The sequence below is a fragment of the Pteropus alecto genome, unplaced genomic scaffold, assembly GCF_000325575.1.
Source record: "Pteropus alecto unplaced genomic scaffold, ASM32557v1 scaffold61, whole genome shotgun sequence".
NCBI classification, from domain to species: Eukaryota; Metazoa; Chordata; class Mammalia; order Chiroptera; family Pteropodidae; genus Pteropus; species Pteropus alecto.
In genome coordinates, this window is record NW_006434835.1 from 20,119,014 (window position 1) to 20,142,410 (window position 23,397).

At 31.3% G+C, this 23,397-nt stretch overlaps 1 protein-coding gene and 1 pseudogene across 12 annotated transcripts in view; both read left to right on the top strand.

The window, feature by feature from the left end:
- The window catches only part of BIRC6 (baculoviral IAP repeat containing 6), a 189,398-nt gene that overhangs the window by 86,617 nt on the left and 79,384 nt on the right, over positions 1-23,397 (top strand). For all 12 annotated transcript variants that reach the window (XR_003045851.1, XM_025045690.1, XM_025045688.1 and 9 more), the window contains 13 exons: positions 1,141-1,268; positions 4,857-4,988; positions 5,725-5,940; positions 6,521-6,704; positions 7,350-7,505; positions 8,860-8,993; positions 9,654-9,807; positions 11,916-12,032; positions 13,863-14,017; positions 14,869-14,995; positions 16,716-16,826; positions 18,518-18,651; positions 20,529-20,656. Coding sequence is in view for 11 of the 12 variants with exons in the window: in XM_025045690.1 (XP_024901458.1) it covers positions 1,141-1,268; positions 4,857-4,988; positions 5,725-5,940; positions 6,521-6,704; positions 7,350-7,505; positions 8,860-8,993; positions 9,654-9,807; positions 11,916-12,032; positions 13,863-14,017; positions 14,869-14,995; positions 16,716-16,826; positions 18,518-18,651; positions 20,529-20,656 (1,876 nt within the window). In the remaining variant the exon portion in view is untranslated. The remainder of the gene's footprint in view (positions 1-1,140; positions 1,269-4,856; positions 4,989-5,724; positions 5,941-6,520; positions 6,705-7,349; positions 7,506-8,859; positions 8,994-9,653; positions 9,808-11,915; positions 12,033-13,862; positions 14,018-14,868; positions 14,996-16,715; positions 16,827-18,517; positions 18,652-20,528; positions 20,657-23,397) is intronic.
- On the top strand, positions 10,090-10,207 carry LOC112478549 (annotated as a pseudogene).

The window sequence follows — 23,397 nt, forward strand, 5'->3', positions numbered from 1 at the left end:
AATTCCAGATTTTGAATTTATAATCTTTTCCTATAAGCTGGAGACACAGCAAAATTTAAAAATGAAAAGAAATCAAACTGTAAGACATTATTTTCTTCCTCTCTCCTAAGTTAACAAGATATGAAATAGCTACATCTAAGTACTATAACATTTGGAATTTTAAATAAGATCACTTGAATTTAAATAAGATCACTTGAAATGTAGGTCAATCAATTGTTTATGATGTACATTATATTTGGGATGAGGACGGGAGAATTTTTTCATGTACAGGGCATTTGTCTTGTGTTTATTTTTTAAACAAATGCTTTATGTCAGTGGTCACTTTACTCAGTTACAGAATATAGAGGTAAGACATACAATTAAATACAACAGTATAAAGCTAGAATATAACAGATAGTAAATACAATATAAAGCTAGAATATTACAGATAATATTGATAGTATTTTGTTTATATCATTCAGATATTTTGAAAACACATTCATGGAAGACATTTATTTTAGGTTTACAGAATTTGAACTGTCTTGAAAATTGAGTAATAGAGAATAGAAAAAAATATTTTTAGGTTAAGCAGACATGAACAAATAATTGGAGATGGGTGATGTATGGTATTAAGCCTGCATTAAGCAGAATAATGACACTTAAAGAGTAGTCTGGATATATTCCCAAAAATGAGAATGGAGCTACATAGCATGTTTTTTGTACTATTCAACCTTATTTTTGCAGTTATTAAGTCAAAATACTTAGTACCATTTTTGGGGGTACCTGCACAAAAGCATATGAGCTTGAAATATAGGCCATTTTTGAATATTTGTTATTGTTAGAATTGAGTGATATTATTAAAGTTGCATGAGAATTGAGTGATATTATTAAAGTTGCATGAGAATTCTTAAACAGTTGTGGAGAAAGATGGCTGGCTGTTATCTTAATGGAAAGATTGGAGATAGAACTTCGGTCTTAAAGTCATGTAGGGTCTAGGATAACCTTTCTAGAGTCAAGTCTTCCTAGCAGTTTTTTTTTACAGTGGTTTTCTTAATTTTCTTTAAAAGTGCTTTGAGACATTTATAATTTTATGTTTACTGTGTTTGAAAAGTAAAGTCATATCTAACAGAATTATTAATGAAACTTTTCTTTGCCCTATAGGTAACCAGTGGAGTTTCATTAACAATAATCTGCACACTCAGAACATAAATAGGTCTTCCAAAGGCAGTAGTAGCCTTGATAGATTATATTCTAGGAAAATCAGAAAGCAACTAGTTCATCATAAACAGGTAATTTTCAGTAATTTTTTGTTTTAATATTTGAGAACATTGCTTTGGTGGTTGCATAAGATAGACTTGCCATCAGATCTTAGGTATGACATTTAACAAGCTCCATAGGGAAATTATTTAACATTTTGAGACTGAGTTTCCTTATTTGTAAGAAGGCAACAATATGTAGTTTACAGATTTTTGGTGATGTCCTTTAAGTTAACTACTCTTCAGGGTTCTATGACTACCATTCTAAATCGGGCCGTCACTGTCCTTTGCCTAGTGAAAGACCTCTCTGCTTTTGTTCTTTCTCAGTCCAGTCCATTTTTCATGATGCCCCTGGGCAGTTCTTTTTAAATACAAACTCAATCATACCACTCCTCTAAATTCTTAGTGGCTTCCACTTGACCTTTGGGTAAAGATCAAATTCCTTAACATGGCTTTAAGGGTATCTGTTATCTGTCCCTCTGTCGAACTTTCTGGTTTGAATTTTGATTTAGCTATATTGAATTTGAGTTTCTGGACCATGTACACCAGTTTTCTCATACAGGATTTTTGCATGTGCTGTTTTTTTTTTTTCTTCCAACCACAGACTTTACTCTTTTGGTTGGATAAATTAATTTATTTTTTCAGGTATTAGTTCATACTCTCAGTTCTTCAAAGAGGTCTTCCCTGCTTTCTAAATTAGGATAGTACCCCATTCAGTATGTTCCTTATGTATCCTATATTTTTTCTTTCATTATATTCATCATTATTTTTTGTAAGGATTGTTTCATTTTGTGAACATGAGATTTGTGCATTTCACTGTGAGTAAATGATTTCTTAAAGTTGTAGGAGCCATGTAGAGTGAGTACTCTTTTAGACCTGGCTTCTTTTCCTCAAAATGATGTATTCGAGAGTCATCCATGTTATTTGAGTGTATTAATGGTTCTTTTTTATCCTTTACTACTCTTCCATTATTTGAATGTTCCAAATCCTGTTTATCCATTGATGAACCCTTTAGTTTTTGGTTTATTCTTTAATTGTTCCTTTTTGAAATATGAACAGATATACATATATGTGTCTTTCTCTGCTTCTCCAGAGTGCATATGTGTGCATACACACTCACTCACAGGTCATATATTAGGATGTGATTTTATTGCAAGATATCTGTGGATTCTTGTGGTTTCTTTCTCAATTGGTTCCATTATCTCTCTTTGAAATAACGTAAAGTTTTTTCAGTGCACATTTTACTCTGTGAAAGTGAGTTTATAGCTGACTTCAGATTCTTATGAGCCAGTACTTTATTATAATTATTTTTTAAAGTATATCTTTCTTTTTCTTATAGTATATACTATATTCTTGATACTTAGCATAGAGCCTAGTGTATTATCAATAAATATTTGCGTAATTGATTTAAGATGAAATATGATTTTATGTGAAAACTTAGGATCTGGCAAGTTTATGAAAGCTTTGGGCTTTTTTGAAAATATGACTTAGCACTAAATTTTTATTTTCATTTCTGAAGTTTTTATCTATGAGCTAACTATTCAATCATTTGCAAGGCAAATGATGTGAAGCTTTCTTCCTTAACTCTTTTTTTAGACACTTGACTAATTTTAGATGGTACTAATTTGCATCCTTTCAAATCCAGCTAAAATTTATTGGGTGTTTAATGTTTATGCTTGCCATATTTAATTTATGATATGAAAATGGAAAATAAACCTAGAGTATAATATATTTTCTTAGTAAAATATTACTATTGTATTTTATTCTTTGCTATGAAGGACATTATTGGCACAGTTAGCAAAACTTAAAATGGTGTCTGAGGAATAGTTGCTATTAGTGCATCAGTATTACTTCTCTGATTTTGATGGTTATATTATGGTTTATAGGAGAAGGTTCCCGTTTCTAGGAAATATGCAATAAAGTAAGTTGCCAACTTACATAGTTTACGGGAAAATGCCTTTGTATAGTATTTTAAATTATTGATTAAAATTGTGGTTGTTTAAAAGTAATTATTTTTTTCTTGATTGTAGTTGCTGTGTAGGTTAACTATAGAACTTTTAGAATATTTTTCAGAAAATACTGATTTGTAGTAGTTCTCACATTCACATAATATACATTGATTATTGAATTCATTTACATGCTGGTTTTAATTTCTCATACTTTTTTCCCCATATATGGAGATAACAGTCAAGTTGGTATTTCTTTATAATATAATATGAAATTTTTTTTCCTGATAACAAAAATATGTTGAAATAGTAGAAATTTAGGAAGTAGTCTTTGAAAAGGCTACTAAGTTCTTAACTAAATTATTCACTTATAATTGAGGCTATAACTGTGTAGTGACTTTCTGTTTTGAGTAGTGTTCTGCATGTATGGCTATATGTGGAAGTGATTAAGTCATTCAGTAGATATTTAAGGTCTTTCTGGGCAGAGATTTCCGCCCCCCATTTTGGACTGTTTACTGACTAGTTGTTGCCGGGGGTTAGGGATGGGGCAGATGGGATAAGAGGGGAGTGGGTAGGCAACATAAAAGGACAACATTAGGGAATATTGTGGTGATGGAACTATTGAGTAGTGACTGTAGTTGTAGGTACATAAAACAACACACTTCTGGAATTATATACAACTAAAATATACAAACACACATATGAGTATAAGTGAAAGTGGAGAAATCTGATTAAGATTGGTGAATTATAACTACCGTTACCCTGTTGTAATATTGTGTATTATACTATATTTTTGCAAGATGTTATCATTGGGGGAAATTGGGTTAACTGTACAAGAGCTCTCTGTATTATTTCTTACAACTGCATAGAAATATACAGCTATCTCAATAAAAATTTTAAATTTCAATAAAAAACATAAGCATACCAGAAAATTTTATTGAAAATTTCAATAAAAAACATAAGCATACTCTTTAGGGAGAGTCTCATAAAAGTTAAGCTAAGAATATTGAGCAACAAAAATATTTCTCTCATATATTTAAAAATAATTCTTTCCTTCTATTAAAAAAAAAATCTCATTGGTTTAAAAAAGAAAGTCTTCTAGTTATTCCCCTTCTCCCATATGATAAAGAATTGATTAATTTTAAATTATAGCATAGAGAGATCTTGTGATTTGGATTTAGAAATGCTTTTTTTTTTTTTTTATCAGTAACACAATGAAAACTAGAAATTTCAGGGAATTATAGTCATCCCTTGGTATCCACAGGGAATTTGTTCCAGAACCCTGCAGATAACCAAAATCTGCAGATGCTCAAGTCTCTTATATAAAATGGCATAACCTATGTATATCCTCCCGTACACTTTAAATCATCTCTAGATTACTTAGTAATATGGTGTAATTGTTATCTAGATAGTTGTTACATTATTTAGGGAATAATGACAAGAATAAAAAGTCTGTACATATTCAGTACAGAGACAACTGTGGTAGTTGGGCCTGCCTACATACATAGTACATGTCAGAAAGAAGGTAAAATTTGAATCTGAGCTAGGGGAACTGGCATACAGGGAGGGCCAACTCTACTTATTCATTGGTTTGATGTATAAATTCTGTGAGGAGTATAATAATTTACTTTGTTGTTTTTAACATTGTTAGTTATAAGATTTTTTTTTTTAAAAGCAACTTAACCTACTAAAGGCGAAACAGAAGGCTTTGGTTGAACAGATGGAAAAAGAAAAAATACAGAGTAACAAAGGATCATCATATAAACTTCTGGTAGAGCAAGCAAAACTAAAGCAAGCTACTTCAAAGGTATGACTTTTATTTTTAATGTAATTATCTTAGAAGAGTCACTTTCCCTTTTAGTATTTTTAATTATTTTAGGTAGATATCTTTAATAATGATCAGGAAACTTAAATATATGTTATTGTGTTTATCAACAGAAAAATCTGTTCTAAACACTGTGAGCAGGGGTAGCTTTTAACATTTCCTTGAGATAAAAGACTCAAGGAAATGTACAGTTTTCCTAATCTGTCCTTTCTAAATGAAAGTTTTGCAATGATTTGTAAATAAAATTTTTAAAATAACATGTTTTAAATTTGAGAGTTAACACTTAATATGTAGCAACCAAGTTTGTGATGGTGTTTCTATAAATATGAAATTATAGTCATTCCCTCAGATTTTGAAATTAATACTCAATACTTGAAGTTATGTAAGTTTCTTTACAATTCACCTTTTATGAATTACTTTTAGGATGTTTTGGTTATGTTTATTTATGATGTTGGATTTGACCAAATGTAGCCTTTCTGTAAAATTTTACTTCTCTGAAATTGTTATATATCCCATACTTTACTCTAAAATAGGACATTAGATATATTGTTCACTATAGCTTTAAATAATCTTCCTTTTTCAAGCTTATGGTTCATGTAAAAATTTTGCTCTTTTGAAATTGTAAGTTTTCTGAGTGAATATTTTCATCTCAAATAAATCAGTACTGAAAGAATTTTCATTCAATAATTATTTAAATATTGTACATTTCTGTGTATAGCACTTTAAGGATTTAATTCGCTTACGTCGGACAGCAGAATGGTCTCGTTCTAATTTAGACACAGAAGTTACAACAACAAAAGAAAGTCCAGAGATAGAACCACTTCCATTTACCCTGGCCCATGAACGTTGTATTTCAGTAGTCCAGAAGCTTGTCCTGTTTCTCCTCTCCATGGATTTTACATGTCATGCAGATCTTTTATTGTTTGTTTGTAAGGTAGGTAAACTAATAGGCATGATTTATAACTTTAGATTTATAGGGTAAAAAAGGAATTAGTAAGAATGCAGTTTTGAATTGATTTTTGATTAAGAGAAATAATAATGCTTTTATTGGTTTTCCTTTTATGAAGTTTAGTTTTATTGTGCCTTGAAAGCTTTAAAAAATATTTTATCACCTATTTCTCAGGGGATCTGACTTATAATTTAATCAAGTTAAATTAATATAGAGTTTAAATATGTGTAGTTTGGGTATGTCTGTCTTATCTATTAATTAAAATAGGAAATATACAAATAAATATTAAATTTAGGTGGTGATTTGATTTTCAATGATTTTTAATACCCTGAAGGCTTTCTGTAGCATATCCATTGTCTATAAAAATTATTTTTAACCATTCAACCCAGATTTTTAATTAGATTTTAATGTTTGATTCATGAAGTTACATTTCTTTTGCATTCCATGTCAGTCAATTATTTTGACACCAAAAGCATTATTGAAAACTATTACTCCAGTGCTTTGTTTTTGGAGAAAACGTATGTAATTACTATAGAAGTGTATGATTTTATGAAATGTATTACAGGTCCTTGCGCGCATTGCGAATGCCACGAGGCCAACTATACATCTGTGTGAGATTGTGAATGAGCCCCAACTGGAAAGACTGCTGTTACTTTTGGTCGGAACTGACTTCAACAGAGGAGATATATCTTGGGGTGGTGCTTGGGCTCAGTATTCCTTAACATGTATGCTACAGGATATTTTAGCAGGTTTGTCAGGACTTATTTTCATAGAATGTGTCAGAATTGGCTGGTCATTGCTCGACTAAGTAATCTTCAAAGGAAACTGTAACCCCTAAAAGTATAAAAGCTGTCTTAAAATATTATAGCTGTAGCAACCATTTAGAATTACTTTTGTATTTAATTATGTTGACAGTTGTGACAAGTTTAATCTTTATAGAGGAGTTTGGTTGTTAAAGTGCAGGGATATTGGAGCTAGTAAGCCTCATTATTATTATTACCAGCAATGGACTGCTTCCTAGTTCTGTATGTGGCCTTGAGGAAGGTACTCTCTGAGCTTCAGTCTTTTCATATATAAAATAAGGATAATAAAAGTACCTTCCTTATAAAGTTGTTTTGATGAATACGGGAGTTAATATGTAAAGTGATTATAATAATTCCTTGTTCACATTACACATTTTGTGTTTTCTACTAATTACCTGTCTTTAGCATTTGAGGATAATGATATGGGTTCTTTCCTTAAGTAGGTGAAGTTTTTTTTGCCTCAGAATCTTATAGTTAGTAGAGCATACATGCTGTCATTCTCTAAACTGGAGGAAAAAAATATGCTTTCCTATGTTTTGGATGTCTGCTTATTAATTATGAAAGCAATTAGAACTATCTCATTACATATAGGAGAGTTGCTGGCTCCAGTAGCTGCAGAAGCCATGGAGGAAGGAACAGTGAGTGATGATGTAGGTGCAACAGCTGCTGACTCTGATGACTGCCTCCAACAGTCTTCTGTTCAGCTGCTAGAAACTATAGATGAACCTTTGACACCTGATATAACGGGTACATTCTTTGAATTATGTTTTATTTAAAATATCCTATTATTTTTTTAAAATAAAAATGTTTCAAAATTAATAAAGTTAAGTATAAAATTTTATATTTTTCTATTAGGTTTTTGGCCTTAACCATATCAGTTATTTTCCTAATAAATATGCTTTGCTTTGATTCTCTGAATGCTCATTATAATAAAATGCTATCCTTTCATAATGCCCTAGTTACTTCGATATGGTCTGCTTTGGCTATGTTGAAGAAATTACAACCTAGAAAACTGTCAAAGATACTCAGTGAAGAAAACAAGATTATAGGCTCTTATTCTTTACAATCACTTTTTGAGCTATATTTTCTTCATTTGTTTTTTTCCCCTGCATTTTGAAAAAGAATATGTGTATCTTAGCCTGCACAACCTTTGTGGCATACTCCCTACTTTTTAAGACTCTATTTTAGTTACTATCCTATACATGCCGGATGCTGTGGTTATTTCAATAATTTGTCATTCCTTAATGTAACATTCTCTCGTGATTTTATCTTTTCTACTTGATATTCCTTTTATCTGGTATAAACTTTTCTCCTCTAGTTTGCATGATGAACTCCTTACTAAGATTCACATTATACATGCCCTTCTCCAAGAATCTTTTTCCATCACCACCTCTGTGTTGGAGACTCATCAGTGCTGCCTTATACTCGATTATCACTGATAGCACTTACCATGATGTAATTGGTTTAATGTCTGTAATGTACCCTTGCCTCTGAACTTCTGTTTCTTGGAGGGTGGTAGTTTGTTTTATTAATCTTAATATACTCAAACCCTAATGGAGGCTGGCATTTGTGAGGCCTTCTATAAATATACGTTCAATAAGAGAGTGGGAAGGATGAGAGAATAGAAATTGTAAGGCATAGAAAGCTAGGTAAGAATTCGGAGACATCTGAACACAAAATTTCTAATTAATAATAAAAAAATAAGGTGAATGGCTGTCTTATAACTTAAATCTCTCTTTTTCACTTTTAATACTGCATATCATTTTCTGTAACATAATGAATTATGTATTAGAGGTAATAAAATTAATAATAACTTTGATGTTTATGCAACTTGATTCAACAAGGGTTAATCCCATGGTCTTTCTCTCTAGTAAATAAAATGTTTTTGCATTAGTATTTTTTAACTGTGTGTTGTAGAGTGATATATTTGCATACTTACTAATGCCTAGTTGTCAAATATAAAAATTTGGAGATTTTTGTGTCAATAGAAACACATATGTTACATACAGGTAAAATAACTTTTTCTGTAATTAGAAGCAATATATTGGTTAAATTTTATGTTATATACTCCTCCAGTAAAATCACATTCAATTATTTGAAGGTGCACCTCCTCTTTCCTCTTTGGAAAAAGATAAAGAAATTGATCTTGAGCTGCTTCAAGATCTAATGGAAGTTGACATTGATCCTTTAGATATTGATTTGGAAAAGGATCCTCTCGCAGCCAAAGTTTTTAAGGTATGATACACTATTCTTTGCAAATAAAATCTTTCATCTTATACTTTTGGTTTATTTGTTACTTAAAAGAGGAAAGTACATATTTATCTCCAAATGTAACCCATTATTTAATGTATTCAAGACACATTAAATTACTATAGGTACTACAGTATCTACCAAATGAATAATAGAAGGAAAACTTAAACCGTTTTGTTACCATTTTGTTAATATAGCCATTTTATTAATATTATCTTATATAAGAACTGCCAATAATCATGGGGAAGTATACTTATGGATTATGAACATTTCAAGCAGCATTTAAGCCGATCAAAGCTGAGTCCATTGCAGGTTCTACTTCTGTGTTAGCCTCATCTTTCTCTAAAGGAGAGATACATCCCTAATACTTTATGTTGGTTCTTTTTGTGTGTAAGAGATTTTTATTAAGGATGGTAGTTATCTCTTGGATTCTAAATAAATAAGCTATTTGTAAATTTTGGTATAAAATGAAGAGAATATTACTGAACCATTCCTGTAAGTCATTAAGATTACAAGTATGCTTTGAGAAATTTAAAGGGTGGAGAGAATGCTTATTTTGTAGCCGTCTGAGTTTAGATAATGTAAATAATAATGTCACTGTGAAGAGACAGAAATAAACCACAGTTGTTTTTCATTCTTTTTAAGCCAATAAGCAGTACGTGGTATGACTATTGGGGTGCTGATTATGGCACGTACAACTATAACCCTTACATTGGAGGTCTCGGAATTCCTGTAGCAAAGCCACCTGCAAATACAGAGAAGAATGGATCACAGACAGTTAGTGTTTCAGTGTCTCAGGGTAAGTATGTGTTTATATTTTAAGACATATGCTATTCTTAAAACAAGCCCCAAATTTATGCTTTGTCCCTTGAGAAACTGAGCCTGAGTGTATGCTGAGAGGGTTCATACTATCACAGGTGTGCTATGAGAATGACAGTCAGATCTGTGTTTCTGTCAGTTTGGAGAAGCTTCCATTGTGGTTTAAATTTTGTTTCTTAAAATAACACTTAGCAAAAAATATTCATGAATTGTGTGGATTTGCCAGTGATTTGAAATAATTCTGCTCTAAAAATTTTTTTTGGTCTATGGCCTGCCACCCTGAACACGCCTGATCTTGTCTGATCTCGGAAGCTAAGCTGGGTCGGGCCTGGTTAGTCCTTGGATGGGTGACCACCTAGGAAGACCAGGTGCTGTAGGCGTAAAAAAAAAATTGTTAATAATAAACTTGTATTTTATTTGTAAACAGAATGAAACAAAAATGAATAATATCTTTGCACTCTTCTAGCCACATAGAATGTATCAGTTGTTTTAAAGTAAAATCTTATCTTAAATTTTGAAACAATCATACATTTACCAGAAAGTTGCAAGTATAATAAGACGACATTTATTATTCTGACCCATTCGGGAGTAAGTTGCTACTCTCTTGTTATTTTTTTGTTTCGTTTATTTGACAAAGCAGGACATTCTTCTACACAAACAGATCAGAAAGCACATTCCATCAAAATCGAGAAATTAGCATTAGTACTAACTTCAGACCCCATTCAAGTTTCAGCAGCTGTGTCTACATAATGTCCTTTATGCAGAAGCAAAATCAAGCATTGCATAGTTGTCATATCTCTTCTGTTTCATTCAGCCTGCCACAGTTCATCAGAGTTAACTTTCTTGACTTTTGATGCTTTTGAAGAGTACAGGCCAGTTATTTTATGTAATGTCTCTCAATTTGGGTTTGTATGCTATTTCTTCTTGATTAGACTTGTGGTCATGCATCTTTGGCAGAAATATAACAAAAGCATAATGCTCAGGTTTTCTTTTTGCATCCCATTATGTGGTCATGATATTAACTTATCCCGCTTTGTTGGATTTAAGTTTATCTACTTGATTAAGGAGGTATCTGCCAGTCTTTTCCCCTGTAAAGATATTCTTTTGCACTTTGTGAAGAATTTTTGGGGGTGTGATGGCAGAGTGGTACTTAAAAACCATTTTTTTTTTGAATGATTAGTTTATTCATTTAGTTTTAATAGACCCATGGTTTTCTATTTCAGTCCATGGATTATGATTTGTTATCATCATTTGTTAGTTTTTATTGATGTAAAATATAAATAACAATTTACTATTTTAGACACTTTTAAGTGTATGGTTCAGTGGTATTAAGTACATTCACCGTATTGTCATTATTTATTTTGATATTCACTTTGTCCCAGATTTGATCAGTGGGATCTTTTTTTAAACTGGTCTTTTTTCTTTTCGACATGTCCTCATCTTTCTTTGAGTACTTCCTTGTTTTCTGGCACAACAAGGTGACACAGGCTCATCATTTACTTTCCCTTCCCCAGACTGGGAATTAGCTTCTTCAATAAGAAGAAGAGAATTTTGGAACTTTTCAGTGGAAATATGTGATTAAGATTTTAAAATTCGGGTGCTAGATATATTTATTGCTATTTTGATGGCCATGCCCTCTTGGTGGACAAATGTAGGGAATGTGTGTGTGACTGCACACATTTGTGTCTATATTCATTTCTATATTTGTCTATTTAGAATACCATGAGTTCACATCAGTAGCATCAGGTAATCTATTTCCAAAGGCTTCATTTTAATTTTCTCTGTCCTCATAATTTTATCTTCTTTTCCTTTGAGGAATCTGGTTCTTACCATCCTTAATTTATTTGCTTGCATTATCATTACTTCACTTATTTTATCCACCACTCTCTATCCACTCTCCCATCTCTTGCCAGCTTTGCGTAGGTGTTATTATCTGCTGTGGCTGTGATAACCCATGCTAGTTGTTCTTATGTGAGGGATACATTCCTCACCCTATTTTGGGTTTGGATGTCAACATTGTATTATAGGAAGTATGACATGAGAAGCAATTATCAAATAGCTTTTTTATCTTTTAATTGCTTTTTATAGCCTTAGATGCTCGCCTAGAAGTTGGACTTGAACAGCAAGCAGAACTTATGTTGAAAATGATGTCTACCTTGGAAGCAGATTCCATTTTACAGGCATTAACAAATACATCTCCTACATGTAAGTAAAAATGATCATTCTTAGAGTATTGCAATAAATAATTTATCTCTTGATTATTTTAAGATGTGCTCAGCTAGGACCGATTTTTCAGTTCCATGTCTGGTATGAGTCTGATTGGGCTAAGTATATAGTACCTCTCCCTCGCTAAGTTAGTAGCAAGTTGAGAAATAAGGTAAAAGATTAACAAACCGAAACAGTGGAGCAAAATACCTCCACATAGTACTCTACAATTCAATTTAAAATCTGAGTGGTTTTTGTTATTGTGGTGTTGTGAGGTTAATGAAATTCCTTGGGAAGGCTGTAGCTGCCTGCGAATTCATTGCATTATATTTAGATTTCTGATAAAGTATGCTTTTTAAAAAATTGTAACATTTATTATCTTTAAAGACTAGAATCGAAGGTCTAGGTAAGGATGACAGCCAAATGGGCCTAAATGAACTGTAGAATTGAGAAGATTTACAACCTAATTATCCTCAGCAAAAGAAGGCAAACTTTTTTTAATAAAGGACCGGATAGTACATATTTGAGGCTTTCTGAGCCATGTGATGTGTGTTGCAGCTATACAAATCTGACTTTGTAGCAATAAAGCAGCCGTAGACAATGAATAAATAGGCATGGCTGTCATAGAAACTGTGCTGCAGAATCAGATGGCCTGCCAGATATGGCTATCAGGCTATGGTTTGCTGACCCTTGATGTATATATAGTGCTAGACTTGAGTAGATCTGTCTGCTAAGTACAGCTTAGATAGCAACCTTTCTCTCAAAGACAAAGATTGAAGAGTTATGCTGAGAAGACGGTAATATTTTTTTATTTTTTGTAGGACTATGAATGACTTTATCCTCTATGGGTATAGGGTGATTAACAGGTTAGAGATACTAGTTAGAACCTAGGAAGAGCACCATGTTCTTTTCCTACAAAGGGGAATTCACGATCTTTTTCAGGTTTTTAGATCTTCCTGTGTTAAATAGAATTCTTTCAGTTTGGAGTCTGTCTTTCTTGCCTTACTAGAAGATACAGAAAAACAAAAAATAGTAGTGGACTAGCGTTCTCCAATCTTAGTATTGGTACACTAATATTGTTGTATGTTTTCTCCTATGTAGTATGGGGATACTTTTTGTTGGGTCAGCCTTTCTATGACCACAAACAGCTCAATACTGTCTAAAGTAGTTCTTTTCTTTGTTAGCCATTTAAAAAAATCTTTTATTTGAAGATCTTTTTGTAGTTTGTATTTGCTTCTTTTAATATATTCTGTCTTTTGATTATTGTCCTATACAGAACTCTGTCCCCCCTTTTAATGTGATAACTTTCTAAATATATGAAAAACTGCTCTTAGAGAGTCCCTATATTTTTCATTCTCCTCATGAATTATACTTATTTATTTAGTTTGATGTGTGACCTGGGCATCAGGATTTTGGAATGCTTCCCAGGTAACTTAATATGCAGTCAGGGTTAAGAATCAATGGATAAGAGTCTAGTTTATTCTAAAACTACCTTCTTAAGAATTAGTCAAGATTCTTCTTTATCTCACTTTTATTTTCCTTTTTTAAATAGGAAAAAATTGAAAATAAAAATGGCTAGTAAGTAAGGTTCTTTTTCCTTGGTGGAGAAGCCTATGAACGTGGGAGTTTCTTTCTGTTGATTGTCTTTTTGACTTTCAAGTAATGTGGTAAAAACAAGTTTTCAAATAATAATAACAATGAACTATTTTAAAGAATGCAATTTTAATTTTTTAGAAAATTATCTTCACTTATCTATACATAGTAATAGCTAGTTAACATTTCTCTTGATGCTTTGTGTATGTTAAAATCATAATTGTGTTTAATTTTCAGTATCACAGTCTCCCACTGGAACAGATGATTCACTTCTAGGGGGTTTACAAGCAGCGAACCAATCCACCCAGCTTATTATACAGTTATCATCTGTCCCAATGTTAAATGTTTGTTTCAACAAACTTTTTTCCATGCTTCAAGTCCATCATGTTCAGGTATGACATCAGGGGAAATGGTGTATTTTTAGGCATTATTGCCAGCCTACTTAAAATAACTGGGGAGACCACTCACAACCCGCCAAGGATGATTGTCTTTATCATGTTAGATGGAAAAATATTAGAGATACTTTGATAACCACAGCTTCTCAGTGATAGATTGTGTATCATTTTTATGATTTTAAGCTTTACTTTTGTAGATCCAATTTTAGTTGACCCTTGAACAACACGGGATGGCGTGCTGATCCTCTGCGCAGTTGAAAATTCAAATATAATTTTTGAATGCCCTAAAACTTAACTAATAATTGTCTACTGTTGACCAGGATCCTTACTGATAACATAGTCAACACATATTTTGTATATTATGTGTGTTACATACTTCATTCTTACAATAAAATAAGCTAGAGAAAAGGAAGTGTTACTAAGAAAATCATAAGGAAAATACATTTACAGTACTGTGTATGTTTATCTAAAAAAAAATCCACATATATGTGGACCTGCACAGTTCTGTGTTGTTCAAGGGTCAACTGTATATATTATAGTTTAAAATTCACTTGTAAAAAAATAAATGAATAAACAAATAAAATACACTTGTAAAGACCTGAATCACCTCTTTTAATTTGTACAGACCTTTATAGTAGTTAAATTAGACATTTTAATTAAATTAAATTTTGTTTCATTAACAATTTTAAGATGTGTTTGCTTGTCAGCTGAATCGAAGTAACCAGAGTATTTAATAGAAAAATTATTTGGTCATAATCATTAGGATTCATACATAAGATTTTGTTTAAATAGTATTTCATAGTATAATAGACACATCTTTTTTCCTGTCAATTTTCATTCTTTTTCAGTTGGAATCACTTCTACAATTGTGGCTCACATTGAGCCTGAATTCTAGTTCATCTGGAGGCAAAGAGAATGGAGCAGACATTTTTTTATATAATGCTAATCGGATACCTGTCATTTCATTAAATCAAGGTAAGATTTATTAGAAGGAAAATTAATATAGCATAAATAATAAGCTAAAAGTAATGATTAGGTTAATATATACTTTTTTATAAGGGTTATAATGTTTCAGTGAAAAAAAGTTTTTTATATACTGACTTGATAATTGGAAGGAAAGAACAGAAAACCCTTATTTTGTGGTTCGTATTATCTTATGCCTGTGTGTAACTAAAATTGGTAATGTTCTATTAATCTTTATGTTGTATTCCCTTAAGCTATTGTCTTGGTCATAGGCCGTTCTGTTGCAACTGGTGATTTTAAAAAATGTGAATTTGCTTCTAGGAGGAATTATAAATTGGAAAGGATGTTATTTCCTGTAAAAGTTGTGTTAGTTCATTTTTTTCTTGATAAATTCAAGAATGTGGAAATAGTGACTAGAATATCCTCAACAGGACTAGAACTAGCATTCAAATCTGGCTACAGGAGTCTGTTTTATTTATATTTTAAGACATGAAAACAATCTATTCGTGGTGCTTTCTCCCTAGAAAAGGGCATCCTTTATTTACATGGCTCTCACATGGCCTGTCTACCATCCTTAATGACAGCTACCCTGGCTCATGGTCCCACTTACATCTGCATTGTTTCAGCAAGAACCAGCCTAACTTTAATCAGTTTCTATCTCTTCCACTGTTTTAATAGTTGTTATTATAAATTTTTTCTCAACGCTATGTTTAACTTTGTTGTGAAAAATATTAAACAAGAGTAGTTAGAAAGTTAATTATTCCTTACTATCATCAGATATCTGGTCAGTATTCAAATTTCTTGTTGTCTCAACTCTTAAAAATTTTTTAAATTTGAAATAGGATCCGTATAAGATCTATGCATTATAATTGTGTTTCTTAAATTCTTCTTAATCTGTATCATTCCCTTCGTGTCTTTTTTATCCCCTTGTCAAGTCATTTGTCAAAGAAGTTTGGTTGTTATCTTTTCTAGGAGTTCCAGGGTCCTGTGTTTTAGTGATTATATCTCCATGATGTCCTCTATATTTTCTATGAATTGACAGTTGTAAATTGAAGTAAATTGGAGCTTAATCTTATTTGAAGTTTTGTTGTTTTTTTTAAAGGCAATTTCATATGTTGTGTCTCTTTATGATGTTAGTGGGCACTGATGTTTAATGCCTAAACTCATTAACAATTCACTAGAGGTTTCAATGTGAAGATAGTCTAGTTCTGTCATTCCTTATTTATTAGCTGAAATACTTCCATAAGAAGAAACTTCCTTTTATATGCTATTGTCTTATCTGGGCGTTGCAAGTGACCTAATTACTGTTTTAATTTATGCTTTTGTGAAGTTGCATTGGTTTTGATTGGTCTGCCCATCCCTGATTTTTTCAGTATGCCCTATTATTTTCCATTTTGAGTGTTGCAAAATATGAGGATATTTAGTAAAAACAAATTGTTTTGCAGTAGAAATGCCTGTACTTTGGAAAGGACAACAAATTTATTGAGATTAACACGTTAATTTATGTATCATGGGTTGAGCTTTATACTTACCATAGAATGTTATTGAGCCTTAATGCTTTCGTTATATTTAATGGGGAACTCCTCATTTGTATATTTTGAGGACAATTGGTAGTGAGTCGATGTAAAGAAATAATGACATTTTAAAATTCATTCTTTTTATTTTTAATTCTTTGTAAACATTTGCTTTTTCTAAATAAAAATCTCCCTCCCCCTTTTTTTTCCCCACATAGCATCAATAACTAGCTTTCTCACGGTGTTAGCTTGGTATCCCAATACTTTGCTCCGGACATGGTGCCTTGTGCTTCATAGTCTGACGCTCATGACAAACATGCAGCTTAATCGTAAGTTCAGAAATTTATTCTTTTAAATCTATTTATTTCTTTAAATCTCTCACATACACCTTATTATTCTTGCTATCAGATTCTTTAAAAAACTTTTTCACAGAAGTGATATAATTATGAAAATGATTGAATTTCTCATTTGAATGTTTCTTCTGAATTTGTTCTTGTATATTGTATCTTTTGTGCCTGTTTACTTTGATAATATAAATGTTGTCATATATCTCCTAGCACAAGTTCGGATCATATCTTTACCTTCTAAAAACTTAATAATAATTAAAATAAAATTGGTTACTTTTAGAATACAAAGTCAAATATTTAATCTATGTTTTGGTTACACTTTTAAAGTACCTTTGCATTTAAAATGATTAATTCATTATACTATCTATGAACATATATAACTGGATTCCTCGGTTTTTGTTTTTCACATCTGAAATCTATATTTACTGAACATAATTGCTTTTTCTCAAGTTCTGATGTCCTATTACATTTTGTTCTTTCCTTACCCCACTCCCTTTTTTCCCATTTAAGATAGTACAATAATTTTGAACTTCCTCAGAAGAACTTTTTAGTGCTTTCTGCGGCTTTCTGTATCCCAGAGTCAGGAAGATACTCTCCTACATTATTTTCTTTAGTAGTATCCATTTTACTTTTCATGTTTATCTGGCATTCTTGAGGTTGTTGTGAGTTAAGGATTAGTTCATATTAGAGAGCAAGCACTAGCCTTTTGTGAAATGAAATCTTCATTCCACTTGTAGGTCATGACAACAGGTGGGTGGGTTTCGTTCCCATTCTATTTAGACTTCATTAAATAAGAAGGCTCTGTAACATTGACGAAGGTATTAGTTAAAATCATTACTTAGCATCAAAATTCCATATTTTATTTGGAGTATATTTTCCAAATATGTGTTCAAAAGCATTACTAGATAATACTGAAGATAGATTTAATTCAAAGAATATCTTGTTCAGTTCAGAAAACTGGTGTATCATCTGTATATTAGTTAACATTGTACAACCTTTATACAGTTGACATGCAAGAATATATACTTTTTTTGGGGCAGCTCCATAGTGTAGTGGTTAGCACTTCTGCTTTACATGCAGAAGGTCCTGGGTTCGCGCCCCAGGTGGAGCCATGGACCATACCCCGGGTGCACCAGGCCCCAGGCGTGCGCGGTGAGCATGTGGGAGGAGATGCCCCGCCTTCAGAAATCCAATTCTTAAGGGGAAACGGCAACATCCATAGGTCAGGGGTGAAAGGTGGGGGAGGAGTTAAAAAGAGGGAGAAAAAATAAAAATAAAATAAGGAGTATATAGTTTTTTTCTCAGTTTATCATAGAAAACTGGGATAAATTTACCTGAAAAGTGGATTTCTGACTATTTCTGGAAGAGGGAGATAATAGGTTCACCGAAATGACAGTAAGCACTTATTTCTTTTCCACTTGACTGTATACTGAATAAGATACATATAAAACTGGTATTCTTTACAATAAAAGGAGAGAGGCAGGAGATCTGCAGTAGGTGACAACAGAGAAATGAGTCCAACTCAGTCAATACTGTAGAGATTCAGACCCTTTTAATAAATTATAACACCCAGGAATAGGTGAGTTTTATTTGAAACTAAAAGATGTTTTAAATACTGCATATTTATTGTTTTAAGGTCCATTTTTTAAAATCATTTTCATAATGTTTTATAGCTGGTTCCAGCAATGCCATTGGAACTCAGGAGAGTACTGCCCATCTGTTGGTTTCAGATCCAAACCTGATTCATGTTTTAGTGAAATTTCTTTCTGGCACCAGTCCCCATGGAACAAATCAACACAGTCCACAGGTAACATGACTTTTAAAACCAGTAATAGGCCAAGACTGTACAGTAAGCATGTTTGTAAAGAGAAACTTTAATGCACCTAAATATATAAAGTTGTTATTCCGACAATATTAAATGATAACATTTTATGTATAATGTAATAAAATGTTTTGAATTATTTATTATAATAATAGCTGAAACAGAATTAAAGCAGATACTAAGTTTTCTCTTGGATTTTTGGCATTGATTTTGTATCATACAAGATATTCTAAATAGATACTTACTTGAAAGTCAGGGAAGCTTTTAAGAAATTAGGGAATTAAAGTTTTAAAGATGTTGTATTATGTTTAATGACCTCTACTATCAGGATTGACAATTCATGTAACTTAATCATTTTGTAATATTGAATATTTTATTTAATGAAAAAATAAGACATATCAGAGTTTATAAACATTTAGTCTTACTACAACTTTCCTTTATATCATTTTAATTTCTTGTTATATCGTACCACTTTTTCAAATACTTCCACTTTATTGTATTTAATTTCGTATGAAAATATATTTGGTGTTCATAGCATCTTTTTGATGGAAGTTATTAACAATTATTTTACAAGGTTATCTCTTAATTTTTAGCTATGTGTTAGATCTATGTACTATTCTAGGTGCTAGGGTTATAAGTCTGATATAAAACCAGGTCTGCTTTCTTGCAGCTTAAATTCTGGTGGATACATTTATTTAGTCAATACTATCATACTGAATATACTTTAACTTTTTAGATCACAATAAATGAGATAAGGAAAAAAAGTGAGAAAGAAGGAACTGCTTGTAGTTAGATTGGACCAGAGTTTGCGTAAGGGCAGGTAGGTTATCAAGTGATTATTATGTATAAGGATTGCATGAATTTGAAATGTGAAGATTCCTGGCATCACTGATTCCAGCTTCCATTATTTCACGTATGAGGAAACATGCATTGTCTGCCTTAACCTTAGTTATACAACTAGTTAGTATTAGACCTAGGTGTCAGGGAACATGCCACTATATAAAACAGTGTTTTTCCTCCTTTTTTTTTTTTGTTTTTTTAAAAAAAGGCAGAGTAAGGTATTGAAAATAAAGCTTTTCTTGGATATCTTGCTTTTATATAGGAAGTTTGGTTACAAATGTTATGATTGTTATGCTCTGTATTAACGGTTAAGTTTATCTAACTTTAAAATATTACGGAGAATTAAATTTTATTTTATTTTTCCAAAACTCTTCCAGTGTTTTATGATCATACCAAATCAGGATGGAATAAAATAATATGTAGAGGTGTTAACAAAACATTCTAAATCTTCAAGTTATTTAATGTGATTTTCACTGTCATTTCTTTTATTGATGAGATAGATAGTCTGGGAAAGCAGTTTTTTATGAATTGGTACAAGTTTGTTTTTAGCTTTAGGGTTTTTAGTTTTTTTGTAGTTTTGTGTTTTTTTTTTTCATCCAATTCAGCATTTGCTGTGCTGGTCATTAGAAGCATGACTTTTTGGATTATTTAACTTCTGAGTCTGAGTTTTTTTGTTTTGAAATGGGATAATTAATCGAGTGGTTTGTGAAAATCAGTGTGTAAGTTCTTCGTACTTTTGAAAGTATTATAAAGATATTTTTTGTAATTCAAGTGAATCTTTTTATATTGAATTAAATAAACCTAATATAAGTTATTTATAATGGAAAAGATTATTAATAGATTTATAATTTTCAGTTTAAATATCAAGACTTAAAAAATTAATTGGTTTCCTATCACTGTTAATATTTTTGTTCTTCATACGAAAATTTACAACAACATAGCATTTGATTTAACTTTTTAAATTAAAAATTCTGTAAATAGTATCAGTAAGCAGCTTTCAGTGAAATTTCATTTCTCTTTAGGTTGGTCCAACTGCTACACAAGCTATGCAGGAATTTCTTACCCGATTACAAGTGCATCTTTCTTCAACATGTCCTCAGATATTCAGTGAATTTTTGCTCAAGCTAATTCATATACTTTCAACAGAAAGGTAAATTCACATATATTCTTGATGTATAAGTAATATGTAATCCTCCATATAAACTTTCCCTTACCATAGTTTGAGGTATATTTGGGAACAGATAAACAGGAGGATATTAGGATTAAAGGGGAAGGTTTTATTAATGTGTTTTCAGATTTGTTTCATTTTATTTCATTATGGCTCTACCAGATCCTGAACTATATCTCTATTATGAAAAGAATATAAATATTTGTTTGCTTTTAATGTTTTCATAGATTACTTATTATAACCTTTTAGTAAAATTTACTTGAAGCTGTTTAAAGTGTTCTAGAATGCAGATTGAGAATTAAAGCTACCATCGTTTTCGTTTGAAACCCAATATGTGGTAAGAGAACCTGGAAAAGATAGCTTAAAAAAGAAAATTATATACTAATCTCATGTAGAAACCCTAAATAAATTTATTTTCAAAATCTGTGGCACTATGTTAAAAGAATAAATTTTGACCATGATGAGTTGGTTCTTAAAATGCAAGAATAGTATCATATAATACATATTGTATTAGAGAATCATTTTTATCATACTTTAAGACATTTCATAAAATCCAGCATTTCTTTCTGATAAAAACTTTTAATGCAATGTAAACAGTATCATCTTATTTAAAGTTACAAAAATACTAGATGATGAACAAACCAAACTGGCATGTTTGAATATTTTAAGAATTCCCATTAAATCAGGAATAAGTTAAAGGTGCTGTTTACTATCTTTATTATTTAATTTCATTCTGGAAATGCCAATGAATTTAAAATTTAAGAAAATATTTATATTAGGGAATCATTAAAATTATTTACAATCACATGATTCTTTTCTTTAAAAATTTTAAAGTATTAGAAATTTTTTAAAAGGTGTAATTAATAAAATTTTACTTAAACAAATGATTTATTCATAAGTTTTTTTTTTATAAAACTGAAAATTACCCATACCTAGTACAAAAATTAATGTGCAGAATTTATATGGAGATATGCTTTCATAGCTACAGAAAATTTTTTCTCTTAGCTACTGTCCTCATTTGTGTTTTCTTCCCCCTTTATTCCTTCTTAATACACTAATGTGTTTGTAGTTGAGCTCTTTTGTAGTATATACATAGTGGAGAACAGGAGTAAGAAGGTGTAGATTCACAAAACCAAGGGCATGCATTATAATTTGCATTCATGTATTTGGAAAACTAACGTGAGGATTTTGTGAGATTTTGGATGATATATATAAAATTAGCTGACAAGCAAAAATCAGTCACTATTTATTTTACTTTTATTTCAACTAGGGTCTTTAAAAACACTATCTCAGACCTCTAAACATAGTCATTAGACATAGGCTTTAGTTTAGTTCTATCCATGTAGAGTTGTGTAATAGGAAAAGTTTTCATATTAAAATTCAATACATTGACTAATATTTCTTATAGAAATGTTAGTCTTTTTAATTTAGTTACATACTATTTTTTTTAAGTGGATGTATTTATAGGTGTACATTCCTTAAAAAATAATTAGGTATTTTTTTTCAGCTATTCTTCCACTCCCTTCCACTCTACACACACCCAATAAATTTCTTTAATTGTGTCAATAAGGTTCTGCCCCAAGAAGGCTTTTAGTTTTGTTTCTTTTGTATGTTTTTAAGAAAGTTTCTAGAATCCTAATTAATTAACCAGCAGCTCTTTAGTTAAATTAATAATAGAGATTGTAAATAAATACCTAGTTTTAATATGAAGAGGGCATTCAGTTTTAAACTATCTGTTGAGTATTTTGCACATATTTACTATCACTCTGTGGATCATGTTTTCTTTTTCTTAACAGTATCAAAAAGCAGTTTTTAATTTAGATTGTCTTGTCAACTTTTTCCTTATTATTATTTTTGTGTCATAAAAAATGCTTGCATAACCCAGTGTAGTACAGATGGTCCCCTGTGTTTTCTTCTAGAAATATTATGGTTTTAGGTTTTATATCTAGGTTTATGTTGAGTTAAATTTTGCATTTGGGTCAAAGTTTGTGTGTGTTTGTTCGTTTTCCCCGTGGGTAGCCAGTTGTTCCTATACTGTTTGCGAAAAAGACTTCTTTTTTAATTGAATTCCCTTTGTACCCTTTTCAAAAATCAGTCGACCATATTTGTTCTTTATTTTTGGACTCTCTTCTTTACAATCGATGTTTGTGTCCATTTTACAATACCAAATTGCTTTAGTACTTTTATATTTTTCTTGACATCTGGTATTGTGGATTTTCCAACTTTGTTCTTTTTTCAGAGTTGTTTTGGCTATCCTTAGCTCCTTTGCTTTTCCATATAAATTTTAAAATCAGCTTATTGATTCCCCTTACCCGCCCCCCGCTCTGCCCCCCTGCAAAAAAAACCTGCTGGATTTTGATTGTCAGTCTGAGCATCAATTTGTGAAGAATTTTAGCCTCTTTGAGATTTTTCTTTTTATGCAGTTATGTGATCAGTGAAAATAGTCTTATTTCTTCCTTTCCATTGTGTATGTCTCCCTTTTCCCCAGTTGTCCTGGTTAGCACCTCCAATGTGATGTTCAGCTGAAATGGTAAAATTTGTTCTTGTATTTTCTCACTCTCACTGGGAAAACATTCAGTCTTTCACAAGTAGAAATATTATTAGTAGTAATTTTATTCATCTTTTCTCATATAAGTATTTGATAGTATCTGTCTCCTAATTGATCTGTTTAGAACACTTTACATTGAATAATATTAATATAGTGCACAAAAATCAATCACTTT